The following is a 26,383-nucleotide window of genomic DNA, read 5'->3' as shown; positions in this document are numbered from 1 at the left end:
TATGTGACGGATATGATAGAACCCGACAAATACCTTCTTTTACCATTATTTTTAGAAATCTGCTTCGATTTGCAATCAGCCAGTTGCACCCGTATATTGTGGATATTAGTCATTGAAAAACAATAAAGTTTCTTGAGGTTAATTCAGATGAAAATAAAGAAAGAGATTCGATTACTGTCTACAAATTGATGAATAAATTTGATAGCTTTTTGAAATCAATCTTGATCAAATGTCATAATCATATATGCGATCAGTGATGCCTGACCTTCCAAAATTTAAGCAATGTCTACGTTTATAAACCGGAGAAAAGATGTTTACTTTAACAACTTGCCTATTGGGAACAAGAACATGTTCATGTTTTCACTTAAAATGAGAAAATATGAACTCGTGCAAATTATGAAAATAGAAAAGAGAAACTATTAAATCACATTTTATACAACATAGTTATCTTGAATCTTGATTCTTTGTGTATTTGTACTGTACAGCTATCTCGTCCACCAATTGTGATTCACAAAAGATTATATTACACCAGCCTTTCTTGAAGTTGGTCAAATTAAGCAAAAAGCTACCTCTAGTTTTATGAGGTTACCACTCTCCAATTTTAACATGGTGATATATAAGCATTTTAGCTTTGAGGTAATAATAGCATAAAGTATATATGCTGCAAACACCAAAATTTGTCCTTGTGAAATTTTATATATCTAAATGAGATATTGTCTTAACAGTCGAATTAAGTACAGGCAAAAATCAAAATAAAGAAAAAAATTGACAATCTTGAATAGGGAGGTCATTGTAACTCTTAAAAATTACAAGGAATGTTTTTGTTTTATGACAAACCTTAAAGGACCATAGAGAAAATAGTCATTTGCAAAAGTATATGTGCATAGGCCAATATATATCATTTCTAAAATAAAAAATCATTTCTTTCAAAGAATCTGATTCCAAGTAGCTCAGTTTGGATAATTTTGGAATCCTATTAATACATTCCAAGCAGCTCGATTTGGATAATTTTGGAATTCTATTAACACAATAATGTAATTAGTTTAGCATATTGTTAATCACTTTATTGTGAAAAACTAAAAGCTCCAAAGATTTTGAATTACTATTCAAAGTTGAAAACCATTGACCATCAAGAGATCCACCCACATTGGAAAAATTCATTCGATATCCGCAAGATTGATTAACCATTTTTTGTCACTACAAGGTTGATGTTTTCACCAGATTAGGTGATCAGGAAGGGAGATATGGTTGGATTGAGAAAGAGAAGAAAGGTAACCGATGTCACAGCCACAACTGCACCATAACACTCGAGTCTCTTATGAACCACAAACATAAATTTGGTAATTAACGGTGCCAAACTCCTTATCACCACTATAAAAAGGCAACAAATGCAATTTAGATTACGCTATTCAGATAAAGTAAACACAAATAGTGGGAAAGAACAAAGAAAAAAAGAAGAACAAAAGATGGCAGGAGCATTTGGCATCACATTGTTGTGTTCATGGCTGTTCTTTACATGCATTGTCCAGGCCCAAACTGGACCTATTGATGTCACTCAACTTGGCGCAAAACCTGATGGCAGTGCTGACATGAGCCAAGTAATTAATCTTAATCTTAATGCAGAAGCTACATGCATCGAAATCGAGTTGGTTGATTGATCAATTCACCAGAATTTGAAGAAAAGTTCATGATTTGTCGAAAGCATTGTCCCCATTGAAATAAACAATTGGGTTCTAAAAGATCTAACATCATTGTTGCAGGTTTTGGCGGATGCTTGGAAACAAGCATGTAATTCTACAACAGCATCTACAATTTTGATTCCAAAGGGCACATTTTTATTGAAAGAAGCGAACCTTGAAGGTCCTTGCAAAGCTCCCGTTGAGATTCAAATACAAGGCACCATCAAAGCACCTGAAGATCCTGCACAAATAAGCAAGGATAAGGAATGGATGACAATTATATACGTTGACCAATTGACACTCTCCGGAGGTGGTACCTTGGATGGCCAAGGAGCCAAAGCTTGGACCCAAAATGAATGTCGTGTAAAAACCGAATGCAGCAAACTTCCAAATGTGAGCCAGCTTTTACAACATTGAATACATACCTATGAATGTTTTGCCAACGATACACGAGTTCAATTAGTAATCTGATTGTTGTGCCTTTTTTAACTTGAAATTGCAGACTTTGAGCTTGAATTTCGTCAACAACACTGTCATCCGCGACCTAACTTCTTTGAACAGCAAACTGTTTCACGTGAATCTTTTCGGATGCAACAATATAACATTCCAACACTTCACAATCACAGCACCTGGGGACAGTCCCAACACTGATGGTATTCACATTGGACATTCCACTGGAGTAGTCATCACGGATTCAAACATAGGAACCGGGGACGATTGCATCTCAATTGGCGATGGTGCCAAACAAGTTAACATAAGCAAAGTGACATGTGGACCTGGCCATGGAATCAGTGTTGGAAGTCTTGGAAGGTATGACAATGAACTGCCTGTTGAGGGTATCTTTGTTACCGACTGCACCATCTCCGGTACTTTAAATGGTGTAAGAGTAAAGAGCTGGCCAGCTTCTAAAAGTGGCAGTGCCACCAATATGCACTTTGAAGGTATTATCATGCAAAATGTCAGCAATCCAGTGATCATTGATCAAGAATATTGCCCAAACAACCAATGCACAAACACTGTAAGTTTAAAAACATGCATGCTAAGACAATCAAATTCTAAACTGCATTTCTTTTCGAGCTAATTTTTTTCTCTCCTCGTTCTTTTGATTTACAGGCCCCATCAAGTGTTAAGATTGCTCAGGTCAGCTTCAAGAACATCACTGGCACTTCAGCAACACCAGCTGTTGTGACTCTTCTTTGCAGTAAGAGTATCCCATGCGAGGGTGTAGAGGTTGCTGACATTGACTTGGCATACAATGGCAATCAAGGGAATGTGTCAAGCAATTGTGCCAATGTGAAGCCAGCTCTGAGTGGTAAGCTGAACCCTCCAATCTGCGCCAATGCTACCGTTCCGGCTCAGGCTGCTTAGATTCCCGCAAGCGTAGGAACGAGTTCGAAATTTTTTTTTCTCCTTTTTTTTCTTTCCCCCTTTCTGACAAATAGATTTCAGGTCTTATTATTTTTTGAATCCATTCAAGAAGTAATTTTGTTAGATGAATCCATACTATGTATGAAAATATCATTAGTTTTGATACTTTTGAAAACAAATAAAATAGTCTCAATTTTTGTCGTATTCTAATACCCTTCATCTTATAATTATGTTTGTTGTTTTTCAATTAATTGTATCAACTGTTACAAAGACGAAATTCTCCTTTACAAACAGGAAATTTAACTTGTAATGGTCATTAAATTACCACACTCCCAACTAAAACTTTTATCTACATTACACTTCATCATTAGTTATGTCACATATCAAACTTTCTTATTTATTGTCAATATCCCTGTTAAAAAAGTACTTGCGGGAGAAGGAACGTTTTGCTTGTTCTTTGTGTTGCAGTGTACTTAAAATTAAGGAAAAAGAATAGAGAAAAAAGAGAGAAAATCAACTATCTCTGCCAATGAAGTTTAAACTAATGACAATAAACCGCTGTAGTCAAGAACAATCAGATATATAGGATTACTTGCAACCCATTGTTAATAAACACTACACCCAAAAGAATGCATATTGCTCATGTTCAAACAAAATGCATCTATTCAAGTAAAAAAACATTGCATCTTACTTCATATTAAGCAAATTTATTGCAATGCTAATGAACTTTTTATTTTCTATCCTCTCATCTCTCCCCATATCTTTTTTGTCCCCAACTATCAGTATCTAGATTCGACTTGAAGCCTTCCCATAATCATTGGGTCAACTTTAGTGATTGCAACATTATCGAACTTTTTCTCGCATAATAAGAAATAATAACCAAGATAAGCATGCATACAACTTCTACGCAAAGAATTACTTCCCCTTGGCAAAAAAAATTCAGGCCACCAAGTCCAAAGAAAAACATAAAGTGTTTGTTCATCTACTTTCACATGTACAAAGTTAACCCAATAACTGAACTCTCACAACTTGTGTGTCATTTACTATCAAGTTGAACAACGCACAGGTCTGGTAGGTAAATGAGTTTGCTGGGTGGGCAGTGGAGAAGGATTAAGTGGGTGGCGCAGTATAAAAAATGACATGGAATGACACAAATCCAAAAAGCCAATTCTTTTATACTAATGACCTTCCATAGATTAATGATACAAATTAAGCCATTGATATAAACTCCATTGTTATTCCTGCCCTTTGATGTGCATAATCGTTTTACCCACTTAACAGTACTGCTTTGTAGATAGAAATATCGTAGTGTAATTATTAAGCATAATAATATTATGAGTGTACAATAACATTGGTAAAAAATGACAGTGTCATAGAGTTGGAGTTATAAATAATCTAAAAACCATAAAAAGAAAAAATAGCATGAAGAATACCAAACTTAAATAAAGTTTTCAAAAAGAAAATTGGTCGAAGAAAATGAAAAATATAGAAATTCTGTCTCATAAAGTCGACAATGTAAATTTAATATATGTATATATATATATAACATGTTGTATTTTGAGATAATATAATCTTATCCAGATGGATTAGGAATGAACTAATTACTTTAGCAACAATTTAGGAGTACCTATATTCACAACAGATCATCGGCTAAGAAAACAATAAGCATGCCCATTTTATGTTTTGGAAATAAATTAGCACCATACAAACAAATTCACATGTATGTCCACCCAGAATTTTTTTGCTTTTTCCAGATGAGATTACTAGTATTAGTGATTGTACACAAATTAGGATATATTACTGTGCGCTTAGGTAATTGTTGGAATGTTTTTTTATTTTGGTCCAAGATTTAGATAAAGCTGCCTAAAATCGACCAATAACCCAGCTGCACTCATCATAAATACAAGTATAATAACACTGACGGCATGGAGTAAAACTTGTCTCAGTTCTTAAACCTATTCGACCCCAACACTTCTATAACAACAATGCTGCTTCCAATTCCAAATTGAGCATAAAAAATTGGGATAAAGATTACGAAAAGAGAAAATAGCATGTCAGACTGTGACGGCTCGGTCTTTTCCTAGGGCATAACCTAGAAGTTAGCGGACCGCCAGCCTGGCTCTCGCCAGGACTCATTCACTAACATTAATTTCAGAGATAACATTGTGGTATATTAAAACCACACGTTCAAAACTTTTACAATGCCAAGTTCAATACAAAAGTTTTAGCCGTGATATGATACTAGATAATTTATAATCACGAAAGTCTTCACGTTAATTCCCTAAGTTCTCTCGTTCGTTTCTCCGACCACCAACTCCTGTAAGGAAAACAAAACTAAAGGATTGAGCTAAAACTCAGTGAGGTTTGCCGAGCAAGAAACATTTAATAAACACTTAAATCATTACAATTAAGCAAGTAGTACACATTTCACTGTACAATCACTTTCATTAAGCAATGGAAGAAACACTTCACTAAACAATCACTTTTAAAAGAATACGGTGCTCGCATTAGAGCCACTTCAATGTCATTGAGCATTCATTTCAGTGTCAAGAGACACTCATTTCACTGTTATTGTACATTCATTTCAATATCATTGCACATTCTGCCGATTCACCTCCTTATGTCCTCCAAAACAATAAACAATCCCCTACGTTGAATAATCAGTTCAATAATCTCCCAATCTCATGGTAATACTCGAGTATACCGAAACATTTACCCAAAGTTACCGTCCTACCCGACCAAGCCCTTTGCTGGATCGAATAGTCCATTGAACAGAGGGTTTTGGGACCTAGTTCAGTCGATGCGGCGAGGTACACATACGGCTTACATTTATACACACTTACAGTAACATTCAGTCAATTATCGACCTTCAAACTCGACTAAGCCGAGTGCGATAAAGTACACCATCGACTTAAAAGGCGAGGGACAATTGAGATACACTTCACAAGGAATCATTTAGTAATAATTCATGATAAGCACATTTGTCACATAATTTCACTTAGATACACATAAACAGTTAAACACATAAATTCGAAAAACACTCACCAAATACCCAAATAAATTATTCTCGAGTCTCGGGTTCGTTTCCTGGCTCACAGCTACTTCCTGAGATAAGTTCATAATTGCCATAATAATTTAACTACTCATTTGATGAAATTCTGAAGTATAATCAACATATGTGTTGTATTCTAGCCTTAAGTCACCATTCCACCTGAATTCTAAGTTATTGCTATGTTCAGTGAGGTGACTAGTGCATTTCTTACATTCACTCGTCATTTCGACCTTTAATTTCCAAAAGAGAGGAAGTTTAAGTACCAATTCCAATATTGTGACTTCATTACTTTTATACTGCTAGATTTATCGTACTAAAAGCAACATTAACCCTTAATAAGGTAAATTTTAGAAATAACTACCTTTAAGGTACTTTATTGTCCTATAAATCTCTTTTCCTTAAGATCATGAGTAAAACTAGTTTATTACCTTAACGGTGAACATACAATGCTTATAAGGCTGTTTGAATCATGTTTTATTTGTATATTTTTTTCATATAAGTTTTATAGCCTTTTAGATCCCTATAGTTGATATAACAACTTTTCTCATCCATTTATCTTTATGTCCGGCTGTTAATCACTCACCAATTTAAGGTTTAAATTACTAGAACTCAAGTCCCTTAGCTTATCACACAAGATGCAACAATTCCAGCAACCTTCCTCACATTTTTCTTCAAGATTAATCAAATTTATCAACTTAAACAAGGGAAATATTCATGTATACCAAATTTAAGGTCTTGTGAGGTGTTTAAGCTAAGATTAAACCATTTTCAACCCAATATTCAAGAATTAAGGCTAGTGAGCTTTTCTTTTCTTCCTTTGAGCTGAACCAGATTCAAGTTCACTTATGGTTTAAATTTGCTCAATTTCATCAACCCTCCAAGTCTTAGAATCAATAAAATGTACACGAGAGGCAAGGTTAAGATGTTATAAGATGTTTTATACAAGATTACAATCAATTATCCTAGAAATTTCGAAAAATAACATGAGAGTTTCAACCCCTCACTCTCTCGGCCAACAAGGCTAAATTTCCAGCAATATTACTTCAGATTTTCAACAAAACTTCATTCTTTTACTTGCTTACATCTTTAAGTACTTTAATGTGCTTTCGGTCCAACATAAGCCAAGGCAAGTAATACTTAATTCCAGCAAATGGTTCAGCCAAGAAGCCATATATACTAATCTGTCATCAGCTAAATGCAGCAGTCATCAAAATGGTAATTTAATAGACAACCACTTCCTTAATTTCTTCCATGTTACCTCCAACTTGACATGCAAAACATGATTATCAAGCTACAGAGTAGCCTTAAACAGAACATATAAAAGTTCACAACTAAAATTCGAAAGAAAGACTGATCAAAAGTTCATTTCTCTCTCTCTCACTCGGCCTTCCTAGCGGGTTCCATCAGCTTTTAATCAAGAATTTTCTCCATTAGTCTCTTCTTTATGCACTCAAATCTAACAAGAATGATAAGACGGAAATGTTATATAATGAATTAAACCTCAATGTAGAAGGTTAGAACCAGAATCCATGAAGAAACCGAGAATAATTTTCTTATTCTTTCTCTCAGCCGAACCTATCTGCAACTAGATTGAACTTATCTTTCCTTCAATGTTCACTTCAGTTTATACTCATTTCTGCTTTGCTTGATGAAGTTAAGATGCTTTATGACACATTACAGCTTAATACGAAAGTTTAAGAGCTAAAATTTGCCAAAGACAGCTAGAGTTTCTTAACTTCCTTGCTCTCAGTTGGGGCTAACAGATTTCCAGCAGGTTTCTTTCAATAATTTCAACTCATAGTTCCAACTCTTCACAAGTTTCTACAGCTAACCTTCTTTTAATACTTAAAGTAGACATAATACATGCATTTCCTATCATTAGTTTCCATCCTTTACTGTTAGCAAGCAGTAATTCAACAAATGACCCTCGATTCCCACAAAATTTCAGCTCAGCAACTACTCAGTCTCAAACCAGAATTTTTCCTCGGTCAAAAATTCATTTCCATGCTAAAACTTAACATGCAGCTCATATATTCACTTATACTTAATAAGTAAAGGTTTATTACAGAATTTTTTTACCTCCTTTCCTTTAGAATTCAACAGTTGCAGACTGCTCCAGTTTTTAAGCTTCGGTTCCTCCAAATTGCACCAGCTCTCACTCTTTTCCTTCCTTGCGTCCTTCTTTTCTCACGGTCGAAGCTGATATGTGATGAATCTAGCTAAGTTTCTCTTCCTATTCCTCACCTTAGCTCTCGGTTTTGGTGTTTTGAGAAGAAAGGCTGATGCCCTGTTTTTTTTCCTTTCTCGGTTGTTGCCGCTTAAGGAGAACTGGTAAAATCTCTCATTTTCTCTCTTTCCTCCAGTCGGTCACCACTTGGATTTGGCTAACCATTGGCAGCTACATTCCTCCCCTTACACTCACTTAGCTCCTCTCATTCGGTGACCGACCAGTCCAGCATTTCCTCCACTCGGTTCCTATTTTAGGATTCTAGTAACCTGCTTGCTGGTTGCATGGTTATTTGTTTAGGCGTTGAGGTTAAAATGGTCTTTTGACATTAATTTATTTACTTGCTAAGGAGTTATATTTGTATTATTTCTTATATTAACTCCTGACTTTATTTGTGTTTTCTTGGAAAATTACTTACATTGGTCTAGTAGATTTTCACGCATTTGACTTTAAGAAAATTAATTAGACATTTAACTAATTCAACTATATAATAAATTCAAATGATAATTTGCCATATGCCTACCATATGTTTATTTGATTCCTAAAATTTTCTACACCATTCTATCATTTTGCTTATATGTTTTATTTATTTATTACATCATTTTTTTTAAATTTTCAATTTTATAGGAATTCAATTATGCATTTAATTTAACCATTCATTTGTTACATATAATATTTCTAATAACAGATTAAATGTAATGAAATAAATTCAAAGTGTACACATAAATTTCTGAGTTCTCACACGGACGGGGAGTTGGATTTTTGGTACTGATAACTACCAATTTTCCAAAATAATATTTAAAAAAAAAAAGCAAAAGTGGTACTCTGCCATATCTGTTTCTTCTTCTAGCGTCCTTGCACATAATTTTTTTTAACCAAAATAGGTGACACCACATTAATTTTTTTAACATTCCAGTCCCTCGGGACTAAAATGCAAAATGCTAAAAAAGGTAAGAGTACAGCTGCACATGATTTTGAATTTTTTTTTATTTTGAATTGTTAGTGTAGTCTCAATTTAGTTCTTTTAGCACATCCTGGGCCTTATACCAGTGTAACTAGACTACTTGTTTTCCCAGCATTTAACAGTGTGCAATCTTTTCAATAGTTTGGCCAACAAACTATCTTCTTATAAAAGCATTGTACACATTGGCAGAATCTCAATTGTTTTTTAGATTTCTCAAGCAACACATATACTTGACTTTCTACAAACTCATACAACACATCTCTCTCCAATAGATCCAAAAAAGCTTGTCCCCAACTAGGTTCATATTTTTTTAAATGATATGTACTATTAAGTAGTGGACAGCTATATTTCAAATAATTCTCCTATAAACCACAAACGATAGTAATGATTTTACACATATACAAAAAGTTTTGCAATCACAAGTATAAATTACAAGTGAAGTACTTCAAATTATCAACTGTTTTTCCCTTTTGGACACCAAAAGCATAGGATATATTACTCCAAGTAAAGATGCTTTAATTTTTTTTTTCTTCTTTGGATCAGAATCATAATAATTCCAAGTGTAACCGCACTCAAAATTTAAAAAAAACTATCAATGTGTAGTCACACATGATATATGTAGCTACACTATTCCTATTTTTTTGTTTGCCATTTTGCATTCTACTCCCTTCGGACTTTTAGCCGGTCGCCGTACATGAGATATGCGGTCCCCATGTACAGCGATGCTACAACATGAGACGAATGTGATAGATCCCGACAAATACCTTTTTTTTTACCATTATTTGTAGAAATTTTCCTCGATAGGCAATCAGCCAGTTGCACCCGAATATTATGGATATTATTCATTGAAAAACAATAAAGTTTCTTGAGGTTAATTCAGAAGAAAATAAAGAAAGAGATTCGATTAGTGTCTACAAACTGATGAATAAATTTGATAGCTTTTTGAAATCAATCTTGATCAAATGTCATATATGCGATCAGTGGCACCTGACCTTCCAAAATTTAAGCAATGTCTACGTTTCATGTATAAACCGGAGAAAAGATGTTTGCTTTAACAACTTGCCTATTTGGAACAAGAACATGTTCATGTTTTCACTTAAAATGAGAAAATATGAACTCGTGCAAATTAAGAAAACGGAAAAAAGAAACTGTTAAACCACATTTTATATGACATAGTTATCTTGAATCTTGATTCTTTGGGTATTTGTACTGTACAGCCATCTCGTCCACCGATTGTGATTCACGAAAGATTATATTACACCAGCCTTTCTTGAAGTTTGTCAAATTAAGCAAAGTGCTACCTCTAGTTTTACGAGTTTACCACTCTTCAATTTTAACATGCTCATATATAAGCATTTCAGCTTTGAGGCATTAATATCACAAAGTATATATACTGCAAACACCCAAATTTGTCATTGTGAAATTTTATAGATCCAAATGAGATATTGTCTTCACAGTCGAATTAAGCATAGGCAAAAATCAAAATAAAGGAAAAAAACTTGATAGTCTTGAATAGGGAGGTCATTGTAGATCTTTAAAATTACTACAAGGGATGTCTTCGTTTTATGACAAACCATAAGGGACCATAGAAAAATTAGCCATTTGCAAAAGTATATGTGTGCAGGCCAATATACATCATTTCTAAAATAAAAAATTATCTCTTTCAAAAGAATCTGATTCGATGTAGCTCAATTTGGATAATTTTGGAATCCTATTAATACATTCCAAGCAACTCGATTTCGATAATTTTGGAATCCTATTAATACAACGATCCCTTTAGTTTAGCACATTGTTAATCACTTTACTGCGAAGAACTATAAGCTCTAAAGATTTCAAATTACTATTCAAAGTTGCAAACCATTGACCATCAGGAGATCCACCCGCGTTGAAAAAATCCATCCTATATCTGCCATTCTAATTAACCGTTTTTAGTTAATATAAGGTTGATGTTTTGACCAGATTAGGAGATCAAGAAGGGAGAGATGGTGGGATAGAGAAAGGGAAGAACGGTAACCGAAGTTATGGCCACAACTGTACCACAACACTCGAGTCTCTTACGAACCACGAACATAAATTTTGGTAACTAACGGTGCCAAACTCCTTGTCACCACTATAAAAAAGCTACAACTGTTGTTAAGATTACACTATTCAAATAAAACAAACGCAAATAGTGGGAAAAAAAAAGAAAAAAAAAAGAAGAGCAAAAGATGGCAAGAGCATTAGACATCATATTGTTGTGTTCATGGCTGTTCTTTACATGCATTGCCCAGGCCCAAACTGGACCTATTGATGTCACTCAACTTGGCGCAAAACCAGATGGCAGTGCTGACATGAGTCAGGTAATTAATCTTAATCTTAATGCAGAAGCTACATACATCGAAATTGATTTGGTTGATTGATCAGTTCACCAAAATTTGGAGAAAAGTTCGTGATTTGTCGAAAGCATTGTCCCCATTGAAATAAACAATTGGGCTCTAAAAGATTTGCCATTATTGCAGGTTTTGGCGGATGCTTGGAAACAAGCATGTAATTCTACAACAGCATCTACAATTTTGATTCCAAAGGGCACATTTTTATTGAAAGAAGCGAACCTTGAAGGTCCTTGCAAAGCTCCCGTTGAGATTCAAATACAAGGCACCATCAAAGCACCTGAAGATCCTGCACAAATAAGCAAGGATAAGGAATGGATGACAATTATATACGTTGACCAATTGACACTCTCCGGAGGTGGTACCTTGGATGGCCAAGGAGCCAAAGCTTGGACCCAAAATGAATGTCGTGTAAAAACCGAATGCAGCAAACTTCCAAATGTGAGCCAGCTTTTACAACATTGAATACATACCTATGAATGTTTTGCCAACGATACACGAGTTCAATTAGTAATCTGATTGTTGTGCCTTTTTTAACTTGAAATTGCAGACTTTGAGCTTGAATTTCGTCAACAACACTGTCATCCGCGACCTAACTTCTTTGAACAGCAAACTGTTTCACGTGAATCTTTTCGGATGCAACAATATAACATTCCAACACTTCACAATCACAGCACCTGGGGACAGTCCCAACACTGATGGTATTCACATTGGACATTCCACTGGAGTAGTCATCACGGATTCAAACATAGGAACCGGGGACGATTGCATCTCAATTGGCGATGGTGCCAAACAAGTTAACATAAGCAAAGTGACATGTGGACCTGGCCATGGAATCAGTGTTGGAAGTCTTGGAAGGTATGACAATGAACTGCCTGTTGAGGGTATCTTTGTTACCGACTGCACCATCTCCGGTACTTTAAATGGTGTAAGAGTAAAGAGCTGGCCAGCTTCTAAAAGTGGCAGTGCCACCAATATGCACTTTGAAGGTATTATCATGCAAAATGTCAGCAATCCAGTGATCATTGATCAAGAATATTGCCCAAACAACCAATGCACAAACACTGTAAGTTTAAAAACATGCATGCTAAGACAATCAAATTCTAAACTGCATTTCTTTTCGAGCTAATTTTTTTCTCTCCTCGTTCTTTTGATTTACAGGCCCCATCAAGTGTTAAGATTGCTCAGGTCAGCTTCAAGAACATCACTGGCACTTCAGCAACACCAGCTGTTGTGACTCTTCTTTGCAGTAAGAGTATCCCATGCGAGGGTGTAGAGGTTGCTGACATTGACTTGGCATACAATGGCAATCAAGGGAATGTGTCAAGCAATTGTGCCAATGTGAAGCCAGCTCTGAGTGGTAAGCTGAACCCTCCAATCTGCGCCAATGCTACCGTTCCGGCTCAGGCTGCTTAGATTCCCGCAAGCGTAGGAACGAGTTCGAAATTTTTTTTTCTCCTTTTTTTTCTTTCCCCCTTTCTGACAAATAGATTTCAGGTCTTATTATTTTTTGAATCCATTCAAGAAGTAATTTTGTTAGATGAATCCATACTATGTATGAAAATATCATTAGTTTTGATACTTTTGAAAACAAATAAAATAGTCTCAATTTTTGTCGTATTCTAATACCCTTCATCTTATAATTATGTTTGTTGTTTTTCAATTAATTGTATCAACTGTTACAAAGACGAAATTCTCCTTTACAAACAGGAAATTTAACTTGTAATGGTCATTAAATTACCACACTCCCAACTAAAACTTTTATCTACATTACACTTCATCATTAGTTATGTCACATATCAAACTTTCTTATTTATTGTCAATATCCCTGTTAAAAAAGTACTTGCGGGAGAAGGAACGTTTTGCTTGTTCTTTGTGTTGCAGTGTACTTAAAATTAAGGAAAAAGAATAGAGAAAAAAGAGAGAAAATCAACTATCTCTGCCAATGAAGTTTAAACTAATGACAATAAACCGCTGTAGTCAAGAACAATCAGATATATAGGATTACTTGCAACCCATTGTTAATAAACACTACACCCAAAAGAATGCATATTGCTCATGTTCAAACAAAATGCATCTATTCAAGTAAAAAAACATTGCATCTTACTTCATATTAAGCAAATTTATTGCAATGCTAATGAACTTTTTATTTTCTATCCTCTCATCTCTCCCCATATCTTTTTTGTCCCCAACTATCAGTCTCTAGATTCGACTTGAAGCCTTCCCATAATCATTGGGTCAACTTTAGTGATTGCAACATTATCGAACTTTTTCTCGCATAATAAGAAATAATAACCAAGATAAGCATGCATACAACTTCTACGCAAAGAATTACTTCCCCTTGGCAAAAAAAATTCAGGCCACCAAGTCCAAAGAAAAACATAAAGTGTTTGTTCATCTACTTTCACATGTACAAAGTTAACCCAATAACTGAACTCTCACAACTTGTGTGTCATTTACTATCAAGTTGAACAACGCACAGGTCTGGTAGGTAAATGAGTTTGCTGGGTGGGCAGTGGAGAAGGATTAAGTGGGTGGCGCAGTATAAAAAATGACATGGAATGACACAAATCCAAAAAGCCAATTCTTTTATACTAATGACCTTCCATAGATTAATGATACAAATTAAGCCATTGATATAAACTCCATTGTTATTCCTGCCCTTTGATGTGCATAATCGTTTTACCCACTTAACAGTACTGCTTTGTAGATAGAAATATCGTAGTGTAATTATTAAGCATAATAATATTATGAGTGTACAATAACATTGGTAAAAAATGACAGTGTCATAGAGTTGGAGTTATAAATAATCTAAAAACCATAAAAAGAAAAAATAGCATGAAGAATACCAAACTTAAATAAAGTTTTCAAAAAGAAAATTGGTCGAAGAAAATGAAAAATATAGAAATTCTGTCTCATAAAGTCGACAATGTAAATTTAATATATGTATATATATATATATATAACATGTTGTATTTTGAGATAATATAATCTTATCCAGATGGATTAGGAATAAACTAATTACTTTACCAACAATTTAGGAGTACCTATATTCACAACAGATCATCGGCTAAGAAAACAATAAGCATGCCCATTTTATGTTTTGGAAATAAATTAGCACCATACAAACAAATTCACATGTATGTCCACCCAGAATTTTTTTGCTTTTTCCAGATGAGATTACTAGTATTAGTGATTGTACACAAATTAGGATATATTACTGTGCGCTTAGGTAATTGTTGGAATGATTATTTATTTTGGTCCAAGATTTAGATAAAGCTGCCTAAAATCGACCAATAACCCAGCTGCACTCATCATAAATACAAGTATAATGACACTAACGTCATGGAGTAAAACTTGTCTCTGTTCTTAAACCTATTCGACCCCAACACTTCTATAACGAAAATGCTGCTTCCAATTCCAAATTGAGCATCAAAAATTGGGACAAAGATTACGAAAAGAGAAAATAGCATGCCGGACGGGGAGTTGGATTTTTGGTACTGATAACTACCAATTTTCCAAAATAATATTTTTTTTTTTTTAAAAAAAGCAAAAGTGGTACTCTGCCATATCTATTTCTTCTTCTACCGTCCTTGCACATAATTTTTTTTAGCCAAAATATGTGACACCACATTAATTTTTTTTAACATTCCAGTCCCTCGGGACTGAAATGCACAATGCTAAAAGATGTAAGAGTATCGCTGCACATGATTTTGAATTTTTTTTTGTTTTGAATTGTTCGTGTAGTCTCAATTTAATTCTTTTAGCACATCCTGGGCCTTATACCAGTGCAACCAGACTACTTGTTTTCCTAACATTTAACAGTGTGCAATCTTTTCAATAGTTTGGCCGAAAACTATCTTCTTATAAAAGCATTGTACACATTGGCAGAATCTCAATTATTTTTTAGATTTCTCAAGTAACACATATACTTGACTTTCTTCAAACTCATACAACACATCTCTCTCCAATAGATACAAAAAAGCTTGTCCCCAAGTAGGTTCATATTTTTTTTTAATGATATGTACTATTAAGTTGTGGACAGATATATTTCATATAATTTTCCTATGAAGCACAAACGATAGTAATGATTTTACACACATACAAAAAATTTTCCAATGACAAGTATAAATTACAAGTGAAGTATTTCAAATTATCAATTGTTTTTCCCTTTTGGACACCAAAAGCATAGGATATATTACTCCAAGTAAAGATGCTTGAAATTTTCTTATTCTTCTTTGGATCAGAATCATAATCATTCCAAGTGTAACCGCACTCAAAATTTTAAAAAAAACTATCAATGTGTAGCCACACATGATATATGTAGCTACACTATTCCTATTTTTTTGTTTGACATTTTGCATTCTACTCCCTTCGGACTTTTAGCCGGTCGCCGTACATGAGATATGCGGTCCCCATGTACAGCGATGCTACAACATGAGACGAATGTGATAGATCCCGACAAATACCTTTTTTTTTACCATTATTTGTAGAAATTTTCCTCGATAGGCAATCAGCCAGTTGCACCCGAATATTATGGATATTATTCATTGAAAAACAATAAAGTTTCTTGAGGTTAATTCAGAAGAAAATAAAGAAAGAGATTCGATTAGTGTCTACAAACTGATGAATAAATTTGATAGCTTTTTGAAATCAATCTTGATCAAATGTCATATATGCGATCAGTGGCACCTGACCTTCCAAAATTTAAGCAATGTCTACGTTTCATGTATAAACCGGAGAAAAGATGTTTGCTTTAACAACTTGCCTATTTGGAACAAGAACATGTTCAGGTTTTCACTTAAAATGAGAAAATATGAACTCGTGCAAATTAAGAAAACGGAAAAAAGAAACTGTTAAACCACATTTTATATGACATAGTTATCTTGAATCTTGATTCTTTGGGTATTTGTACTGTACAGCCATCTCGTCCACCGATTGTGATTCACGAAAGATTATATTACACCAGCCTTTCTTGAAGTTTGTCAAATTAAGCAAAGTGCTACCTCTAGTTTTACGAGTTTACCACTCTTCAATTTTAACATGCTCATATATAAGCATTTCAGCTTTGAGGCATTAATATCACAAAGTATATATACTGCAAACACCCAAATTTGTCATTGTGAAATTTTATAGATCCAAATGAGATATTGTCTTCACAGTCGAATTAAGCATAGGCAAAAATCAAAATAAAGGAAAAAAACTTGATAGTCTTGAATAGGGAGGTCATTGTAGATCTTTAAAATTACTACAAGGGATGTCTTCGTTTTATGACAAACCATAAGGGACCATAGAAAAATTAGCCATTTGCAAAAGTATATGTGTGCAGGCCAATATACATCATTTCTAAAATAAAAAATTATCTCTTTCAAAAGAATCTGATTCGATGTAGCTCAATTTGGATAATTTTGGAATCCTATTAATACATTCCAAGCAACTCGATTTCGATAATTTTGGAATCCTATTAATACAACGATCCCTTTAGTTTAGCACATTGTTAATCACTTTACTGCGAAGAACTATAAGCTCTAAAGATTTCAAATTACTATTCAAAGTTGCAAACCATTGACCATCAGGAGATCCACCCGCGTTGAAAAAATCCATCCTATATCTGCCATTCTAATTAACCGTTTTTAGTTAATATAAGGTTGATGTTTTGACCAGATTAGGAGATCAAGAAGGGAGAGATGGTGGGATAGAGAAAGGGAAGAACGGTAACCGAAGTTATGGCCACAACTGTACCACAACACTCGAGTCTCTTACGAACCACGAACATAAATTTTGGTAACTAACGGTGCCAAACTCCTTGTCACCACTATAAAAAAGCTACAACTGTTGTTAAGATTACACTATTCAAATAAAACAAACGCAAATAGTGGGAAAAAAAAAGAAAAAAAAAAGAAGAGCAAAAGATGGCAAGAGCATTAGACATCATATTGTTGTGTTCATGGCTGTTCTTTACATGCATTGCCCAGGCCCAAACTGGACCTATTGATGTCACTCAACTTGGCGCAAAACCAGATGGCAGTGCTGACATGAGTCAGGTAATTAATCTTAATCTTAATGCAGAAGCTACATACATCGAAATTGATTTGGTTGATTGATCAGTTCACCAAAATTTGGAGAAAAGTTCGTGATTTGTCGAAAGCATTGTCCCCATTGAAATAAACAATTGGGCTCTAAAAGATTTGCCATTATTGCAGGTTTTGGCGGATGCTTGGAAACAAGCATGTAATTCTACAACAGCATCTACAATTTTGATTCCAAAGGGCACATTTTTATTGAAAGAAGCGAACCTTGAAGGTCCTTGCAAAGCTCCCGTTGAGATTCAAATACAAGGCACCATCAAAGCACCTGAAGATCCTGCACAAATAAGCAAGGATAAGGAATGGATGACAATTATATACGTTGACCAATTGACACTCTCCGGAGGTGGTACCTTGGATGGCCAAGGAGCCAAAGCTTGGACCCAAAATGAATGTCGTGTAAAAACCGAATGCAGCAAACTTCCAAATGTGAGCCAGCTTTTACAACATTGAATACATACCTATGAATGTTTTGCCAACGATACACGAGTTCAATTAGTAATCTGATTGTTGTGCCTTTTTTAACTTGAAATTGCAGACTTTGAGCTTGAATTTCGTCAACAACACTGTCATCCGCGACCTAACTTCTTTGAACAGCAAACTGTTTCACGTGAATCTTTTCGGATGCAACAATATAACATTCCAACACTTCACAATCACAGCACCTGGGGACAGTCCCAACACTGATGGTATTCACATTGGACATTCCACTGGAGTAGTCATCACGGATTCAAACATAGGAACCGGGGACGATTGCATCTCAATTGGCGATGGTGCCAAACAAGTTAACATAAGCAAAGTGACATGTGGACCTGGCCATGGAATCAGTGTTGGAAGTCTTGGAAGGTATGACAATGAACTGCCTGTTGAGGGTATCTTTGTTACCGACTGCACCATCTCCGGTACTTTAAATGGTGTAAGAGTAAAGAGCTGGCCAGCTTCTAAAAGTGGCAGTGCCACCAATATGCACTTTGAAGGTATTATCATGCAAAATGTCAGCAATCCAGTGATCATTGATCAAGAATATTGCCCAAACAACCAATGCACAAACACTGTAAGTTAAAAAACATGCATGCTAAGACAATCAAATTCTAAACTGCATTTCTTTTCGAGCTAATTTTTTTCTCTCCTCGTTCTTTTGATTTACAGGCCCCATCAAGTGTTAAGATTGCTCAGGTCAGCTTCAAGAACATCACTGGCACTTCAGCAACACCAGCTGTTGTGACTCTTCTTTGCAGTAAGAGTATCCCATGCGAGGGTGTAGAGGTTGCTGACATTGACTTGGCATACAATGGCAATCAAGGGAATGTGTCAAGCAATTGTGCCAATGTGAAGCCAGCTCTGAGTGGTAAGCTGAACCCTCCAATCTGCGCCAATGCTACCGTTCCGGCTCAGGCTGCTTAGATTCCCGCAAGCGTAGGAACGAGTTCGAAATTTTTTTTTCTCCTTTTTTTTCTTTCCCCCTTTCTGACAAATAGATTTCAGGTCTTATTATTTTTTGAATCCATTCAAGAAGTAATTTTGTTAGATGAATCCATACTATGTATGAAAATATCATTAGTTTTGATACTTTTGAAAACAAATAAAATAGTCTCAATTTTTGTCGTATTCTAATACCCTTCATCTTATAATTATGTTTGTTGTTTTTCAATTAATTGTATCAACTGTTACAAAGACGAAATTCTCCTTTACAAACAGGAAATTTAACTTGTAATGGTCATTAAATTACCACACTCCCAACTAAAACTTTTATCTACATTACACTTCATCATTAGTTATGTCACATATCAAACTTTCTTATTTATTGTCAATATCCCTGTTAAAAAAGTACTTGCGGGAGAAGGAACGTTTTGCTTGTTCTTTGTGTTGCAGTGTACTTAAAATTAAGGAAAAAGAATAGAGAAAAAAGAGAGAAAATCAACTATCTCTGCCAATGAAGTTTAAACTAATGACAATAAACCGCTGTAGTCAAGAACAATCAGATATATAGGATTACTTGCAACCCATTGTTAATAAACACTACACCCAAAAGAATGCATATTGCTCATGTTCAAACAAAATGCATCTATTCAAGTAAAAAAACATTGCATCTTACTTCATATTAAGCAAATTTATTGCAATGCTAATGAACTTTTTATTTTCTATCCTCTCATCTCTCCCCATATCTTTTTTGTCCCCAACTATCAGTCTCTAGATTCGACTTGAAGCCTTCCCATAATCATTGGGTCAACTTTAGTGATTGCAACATTATCGAACTTTTTCTCGCATAATAAGAAATAATAACCAAGATAAGCATGCATACAACTTCTACGCAAAGAATTACTTCCCCTTGGCAAAAAAAATTCAGGCCACCAAGTCCAAAGAAAAACATAAAGTGTTTGTTCATCTACTTTCACATGTACAAAGTTAACCCAATAACTGAACTCTCACAACTTGTGTGTCATTTACTATCAAGTTGAACAACGCACAGGTCTGGTAGGTAAATGAGTTTGCTGGGTGGGCAGTGGAGAAGGATTAAGTGGGTGGCGCAGTATAAAAAATGACATGGAATGACACAAATCCAAAAAGCCAATTCTTTTATACTAATGACCTTCCATAGATTAATGATACAAATTAAGCCATTGATATAAACTCCATTGTTATTCCTGCCCTTTGATGTGCATAATCGTTTTACCCACTTAACAGTACTGCTTTGTAGATAGAAATATCGTAGTGTAATTATTAAGCATAATAATATTATGAGTGTACAATAACATTGGTAAAAAATGACAGTGTCATAGAGTTGGAGTTATAAATAATCTAAAAACCATAAAAAGAAAAAATAGCATGAAGAATACCAAACTTAAATAAAGTTTTCAAAAAGAAAATTGGTCGAAGAAAATGAAAAATATAGAAATTCTGTCTCATAAAGTCGACAATGTAAATTTAATATATGTATATATATATATATATAACATGTTGTATTTTGAGATAATATAATCTTATCCAGATGGATTAGGAATAAACTAATTACTTTACCAACAATTTAGGAGTACCTATATTCACAACAGATCATCGGCTAAGAAAACAATAAGCATGCCCATTTTATGTTTTGGAAATAAATTAGCACCATACAAACAAATTCACATGTATGTCCACCCAGAATTTTTTTGCTTTTTCCAGATGAGATTACTAGTATTAGTGATTGTACACAAATTAGGATATATTACTGTGCGCTTAGGTAATTGTTGGAATGATTATTTATTTTGGTCCAAGATTTAGATAAAGCTGCCTAAAATCGACCAATAACCCAGCTGCACTCATCATAAATACAAGTATAATGACACTAACGTCATGGAGTAAAACTTGTCTCTGTTCTTAAACCTATTCGACCCCAACACTTCTATAACGAAAATGCTGCTTCCAATTCCAAATTGAGCATCAAAAATTGGGACAAAGATTACGAAAAGAGAAAATAGCATGCCGGACGGGGAGTTGGATTTTTGGTACTGATAACTACCAATTTTCCAAAATAATATTTTTTTTTTTTTAAAAAAAAGCAAAAGTGGTACTCTGCCATATCTATTTCTTCTTCTACCGTCCTTGCACATAATTTTTTTTAGCCAAAATATGTGACACCACATTAATTTTTTTTAACATTCCAGTCCCTCGGGACTGAAATGCACAATGCTAAAAGATGTAAGAGTATCGCTGCACATGATTTTGAATTTTTTTTTGTTTTGAATTGTTCGTGTAGTCTCAATTTAATTCTTTTAGCACATCCTGGGCCTTATACCAGTGCAACCAGACTACTTGTTTTCCTAACATTTAACAGTGTGCAATCTTTTCAATAGTTTGGCCGAAAACTATCTTCTTATAAAAGCATTGTACACATTGGCAGAATCTCAATTATTTTTTAGATTTCTCAAGCAACACATATACTTGACTTTCTTCAAACTCATACAACACATCTCTCTCCAATAGATACAAAAAAGCTTGTCCCCAAGTAGGTTCATATTTTTTTTTAATGATATGTACTATTAAGTTGTGGACAGATATATTTCATATAATTTTCCTATGAAGCACAAACGATAGTAATGATTTTACACACATACAAAAAATTTTCCAATGACAAGTATAAATTACAAGTGAAGTATTTCAAATTATCAATTGTTTTTCCCTTTTGGACACCAAAAGCATAGGATATATTACTCCAAGTAAAGATGCTTGAAATTTTCTTATTCTTCTTTGGATCAGAATCATAATCATTCCAAGTGTAACCGCACTCAAAATTTAAAAAAAAACTATCAATGTGTAGCCACACATGATATATGTAGCTACACTATTCCTATTTTTTTGTTTGACATTTTGCATTCTACTCCCTTGGGACTAGAATGTAAAAAAAAAAAAAAATGTCACCGTACAAGTGTTGGTTTAAAAAAAATTTAGAAACAAATAAAATTTAGCCGGTCGCCGTACATGAGATATGCGGTCCCCATGTACAGCGATGCTACAACATGAGACGAATGTGATAGATCCCGACAAATACCTTTTTTTTTACCATTATTTGTAGAAATTTTCCTCGATAGGCAATCAGCCAGTTGCACCCGAATATTATGGATATTATTCATTGAAAAACAATAAAGTTTCTTGAGGTTAATTCAGAAGAAAATAAAGAAAGAGATTCGATTAGTGTCTACAAACTGATGAATAAATTTGATAGCTTTTTGAAATCAATCTTGATCAAATGTCATATATGCGATCAGTGGCACCTGACCTTCCAAAATTTAAGCAATGTCTACGTTTCATGTATAAACCGGAGAAAAGATGTTTGCTTTAACAACTTGCCTATTTGGAACAAGAACATGTTCAGGTTTTCACTTAAAATGAGAAAATATGAACTCGTGCAAATTAAGAAAACGGAAAAAAGAAACTGTTAAACCACATTTTATATGACATAGTTATCTTGAATCTTGATTCTTTGGGTATTTGTACTGTACAGCCATCTCGTCCACCGATTGTGATTCACGAAAGATTATATTACACCAGCCTTTCTTGAAGTTTGTCAAATTAAGCAAAGTGCTACCTCTAGTTTTACGAGTTTACCACTCTTCAATTTTAACATGCTCATATATAAGCATTTTAGCTTTGAGGCATTAATATCACAAAGTATATATACTGCAAACACCCAAATTTGTCATTGTGAAATTTTATAGATCCAAATGAGATATTGTCTTCACAGTCGAATTAAGCATAGGCAAAAATCAAAATAAAGGAAAAAAACTTGATAGTCTTGAATAGGGAGGTCATTGTAGATCTTTAAAATTACTACAAGGGATGTCTTCGTTTTATGACAAACCATAAGGGACCATAGAAAAATTAGCCATTTGCAAAAGTATATGTGTGCAGGCCAATATACATCATTTCTAAAATAAAAAATTATCTCTTTCAAAAGAATCTGATTCGATGTAGCTCAATTTGGATAATTTTGGAATCCTATTAATACATTCCAAGCAACTCGATTTCGATAATTTTGGAATCCTATTAATACAACGATCCCTTTAGTTTAGCACATTGTTAATCACTTTACTGCGAAGAACTATAAGCTCTAAAGATTTCAAATTACTATTCAAAGTTGCAAACCATTGACCATCAGGAGATCCACCCGCGTTGAAAAAATCCATCCTATATCTGCCATTCTAATTAACCGTTTTTAGTTAATATAAGGTTGATGTTTTGACCAGATTAGGAGATCAAGAAGGGAGAGATGGTGGGATAGAGAAAGGGAAGAACGGTAACCGAAGTTATGGCCACAACTGTACCACAACACTCGAGTCTCTTACGAACCACGAACATAAATTTTGGTAACTAACGGTGCCAAACTCCTTGTCACCACTATAAAAAAGCTACAACTGTTGTTAAGATTACACTATTCAAATAAAACAAACGCAAATAGTGGGAAAAAAAAAGAAAAAAAAAAGAAGAGCAAAAGATGGCAAGAGCATTAGACATCATATTGTTGTGTTCATGGCTGTTCTTTACATGCATTGCCCAGGCCCAAACTGGACCTATTGATGTCACTCAACTTGGCGCAAAACCAGATGGCAGTGCTGACATGAGTCAGGTAATTAATCTTAATCTTAATGCAGAAGCTACATACATCGAAATTGATTTGGTTGATTGATCAGTTCACCAAAATTTGGAGAAAAGTTCGTGATTTGTCGAAAGCATTGTCCCCATTGAAATAAACAATTGGGCTCTAAAAGATTTGCCATTATTGCAGGTTTTGGCGGATGCTTGGAAACAAGCATGTAATTCTACAACAGCATCTACAATTTTGATTCCAAAGGGCACATTTTTATTGAAAGAAGCGAACCTTGAAGGTCCTTGCAAAGCTCCCGTTGAGATTCAAATACAAGGCACCATCAAAGCACCTGAAGATCCTGCACAAATAAGCAAGGATAAGGAATGGATGACAATTATATACGTTGACCAATTGACACTCTCCGGAGGTGGTACCTTGGATGGCCAAGGAGCCAAAGCTTGGACCCAAAATGAATGTCGTGTAAAAACCGAATGCAGCAAACTTCCAAATGTGAGCCAGCTTTTACAACATTGAATACATACCTATGAATGTTTTGCCAACGATACACGAGTTCAATTAGTAATCTGATTGTTGTGCCTTTTTTAACTTGAAATTGCAGACTTTGAGCTTGAATTTCGTCAACAACACTGTCATCCGCGACCTAACTTCTTTGAACAGCAAACTGTTTCACGTGAATCTTTTCGGATGCAACAATATAACATTCCAACACTTCACAATCACAGCACCTGGGGACAGTCCCAACACTGATGGTATTCACATTGGACATTCCACTGGAGTAGTCATCACGGATTCAAACATAGGAACCGGGGACGATTGCATCTCAATTGGCGATGGTGCCAAACAAGTTAACATAAGCAAAGTGACATGTGGACCTGGCCATGGAATCAGTGTTGGAAGTCTTGGAAGGTATGACAATGAACTGCCTGTTGAGGGTATCTTTGTTACCGACTGCACCATCTCCGGTACTTTAAATGGTGTAAGAGTAAAGAGCTGGCCAGCTTCTAAAAGTGGCAGTGCCACCAATATGCACTTTGAAGGTATTATCATGCAAAATGTCAGCAATCCAGTGATCATTGATCAAGAATATTGCCCAAACAACCAATGCACAAACACTGTAAGTTAAAAAACATGCATGCTAAGACAATCAAATTCTAAACTGCATTTCTTTTCGAGCTAATTTTTTTCTCTCCTCGTTCTTTTGATTTACAGGCCCCATCAAGTGTTAAGATTGCTCAGGTCAGCTTCAAGAACATCACTGGCACTTCAGCAACACCAGCTGTTGTGACTCTTCTTTGCAGTAAGAGTATCCCATGCGAGGGTGTAGAGGTTGCTGACATTGACTTGGCATACAATGGCAATCAAGGGAATGTGTCAAGCAATTGTGCCAATGTGAAGCCAGCTCTGAGTGGTAAGCTGAACCCTCCAATCTGCGCCAATGCTACCGTTCCGGCTCAGGCTGCTTAGATTCCCGCAAGCGTAGGAACGAGTTCGAAATTTTTTTTTCTCCTTTTTTTTCTTTCCCCCTTTCTGACAAATAGATTTCAGGTCTTATTATTTTTTGAATCCATTCAAGAAGTAATTTTGTTAGATGAATCCATACTATGTATGAAAATATCATTAGTTTTGATACTTTTGAAAACAAATAAAATAGTCTCAATTTTTGTCGTATTCTAATACCCTTCATCTTATAATTATGTTTGTTGTTTTTCAATTAATTGTATCAACTGTTACAAAGACGAAATTCTCCTTTACAAACAGGAAATTTAACTTGTAATGGTCATTAAATTACCACACTCCCAACTAAAACTTTTATCTACATTACACTTCATCATTAGTTATGTCACATATCAAACTTTCTTATTTATTGTCAATATCCCTGTTAAAAAAGTACTTGCGGGAGAAGGAACGTTTTGCTTGTTCTTTGTGTTGCAGTGTACTTAAAATTAAGGAAAAAGAATAGAGAAAAAAGAGAGAAAATCAACTATCTCTGCCAATGAAGTTTAAACTAATGACAATAAACCGCTGTAGTCAAGAACAATCAGATATATAGGATTACTTGCAACCCATTGTTAATAAACACTACACCCAAAAGAATGCATATTGCTCATGTTCAAACAAAATGCATCTATTCAAGTAAAAAAACATTGCATCTTACTTCATATTAAGCAAATTTATTGCAATGCTAATGAACTTTTTATTTTCTATCCTCTCATCTCTCCCCATATCTTTTTTGTCCCCAACTATCAGTCTCTAGATTCGACTTGAAGCCTTCCCATAATCATTGGGTCAACTTTAGTGATTGCAACATTATCGAACTTTTTCTCGCATAATAAGAAATAATAACCAAGATAAGCATGCATACAACTTCTACGCAAAGAATTACTTCCCCTTGGCAAAAAAAATTCAGGCCACCAAGTCCAAAGAAAAACATAAAGTGTTTGTTCATCTACTTTCACATGTACAAAGTTAACCCAATAACTGAACTCTCACAACTTGTGTGTCATTTACTATCAAGTTGAACAACGCACAGGTCTGGTAGGTAAATGAGTTTGC

The 26,383-nt window shown here is 34.7% G+C and overlaps 4 protein-coding genes and 1 long non-coding RNA gene across 5 annotated transcripts; 4 read left to right on the top strand and 1 right to left on the bottom strand.

The window, feature by feature from the left end:
* The first annotated feature begins 1,426 nt into the window (after window positions 1-1,426).
* On the top strand, window positions 1,427-3,251 carry LOC113709394 (polygalacturonase-like). Its single transcript, XM_027232143.2, has 4 exons — window positions 1,427-1,598; window positions 1,761-2,072; window positions 2,182-2,697; window positions 2,793-3,251. Exons 1-4 carry the CDS (start codon window positions 1,467-1,469, stop codon window positions 3,045-3,047), a joined length of 1,215 nt encoding a protein of 404 aa, XP_027087944.2. The 5' UTR covers window positions 1,427-1,466; the 3' UTR covers window positions 3,048-3,251.
* A 1,845-nt stretch (window positions 3,252-5,096) lies between these two features.
* LOC140014519 (uncharacterized) lies at window positions 5,097-8,542 on the bottom strand. The gene is made up of 2 exons (XR_011821277.1): window positions 8,179-8,542; window positions 5,097-5,364 (listed from the first exon to the last, which is right to left on the bottom strand). It is a non-coding gene; the product is annotated as an uncharacterized lncRNA (long non-coding RNA).
* A 2,915-nt stretch (window positions 8,543-11,457) lies between these two features.
* Window positions 11,458-13,279, top strand: LOC113709396 (polygalacturonase-like). The gene is made up of 4 exons (XM_027232149.2): window positions 11,458-11,629; window positions 11,789-12,100; window positions 12,210-12,725; window positions 12,821-13,279. The coding sequence occupies exons 1-4, from the start codon at window positions 11,498-11,500 to the stop codon at window positions 13,073-13,075; spliced, it is 1,215 nt and encodes a 404-aa protein (XP_027087950.1). The 5' UTR covers window positions 11,458-11,497; the 3' UTR covers window positions 13,076-13,279.
* Window positions 13,280-17,530: 4,251 nt separating this feature from the next.
* LOC113709397 (polygalacturonase-like) lies at window positions 17,531-19,353 on the top strand. Its single transcript, XM_027232150.2, has 4 exons — window positions 17,531-17,703; window positions 17,863-18,174; window positions 18,284-18,799; window positions 18,895-19,353. The coding sequence occupies exons 1-4, from the start codon at window positions 17,572-17,574 to the stop codon at window positions 19,147-19,149; spliced, it is 1,215 nt and encodes a 404-aa protein (XP_027087951.1). The 5' UTR covers window positions 17,531-17,571; the 3' UTR covers window positions 19,150-19,353.
* Window positions 19,354-23,675: 4,322 nt separating this feature from the next.
* LOC113709392 (polygalacturonase-like) lies at window positions 23,676-25,498 on the top strand. The gene is made up of 4 exons (XM_027232141.2): window positions 23,676-23,848; window positions 24,008-24,319; window positions 24,429-24,944; window positions 25,040-25,498. The coding sequence occupies exons 1-4, from the start codon at window positions 23,717-23,719 to the stop codon at window positions 25,292-25,294; spliced, it is 1,215 nt and encodes a 404-aa protein (XP_027087942.1). The 5' UTR covers window positions 23,676-23,716; the 3' UTR covers window positions 25,295-25,498.
* The last annotated feature ends 885 nt before the right edge of the window (window positions 25,499-26,383 follow it).

Source organism: Coffea arabica, chromosome 9e (assembly GCF_036785885.1).
Source record: "Coffea arabica cultivar ET-39 chromosome 9e, Coffea Arabica ET-39 HiFi, whole genome shotgun sequence".
Lineage (NCBI taxonomy): Eukaryota > Viridiplantae > Streptophyta > Magnoliopsida > Gentianales > Rubiaceae > Coffea > Coffea arabica.
This window is presented reverse-complemented; position numbering and strand designations above follow the sequence as displayed.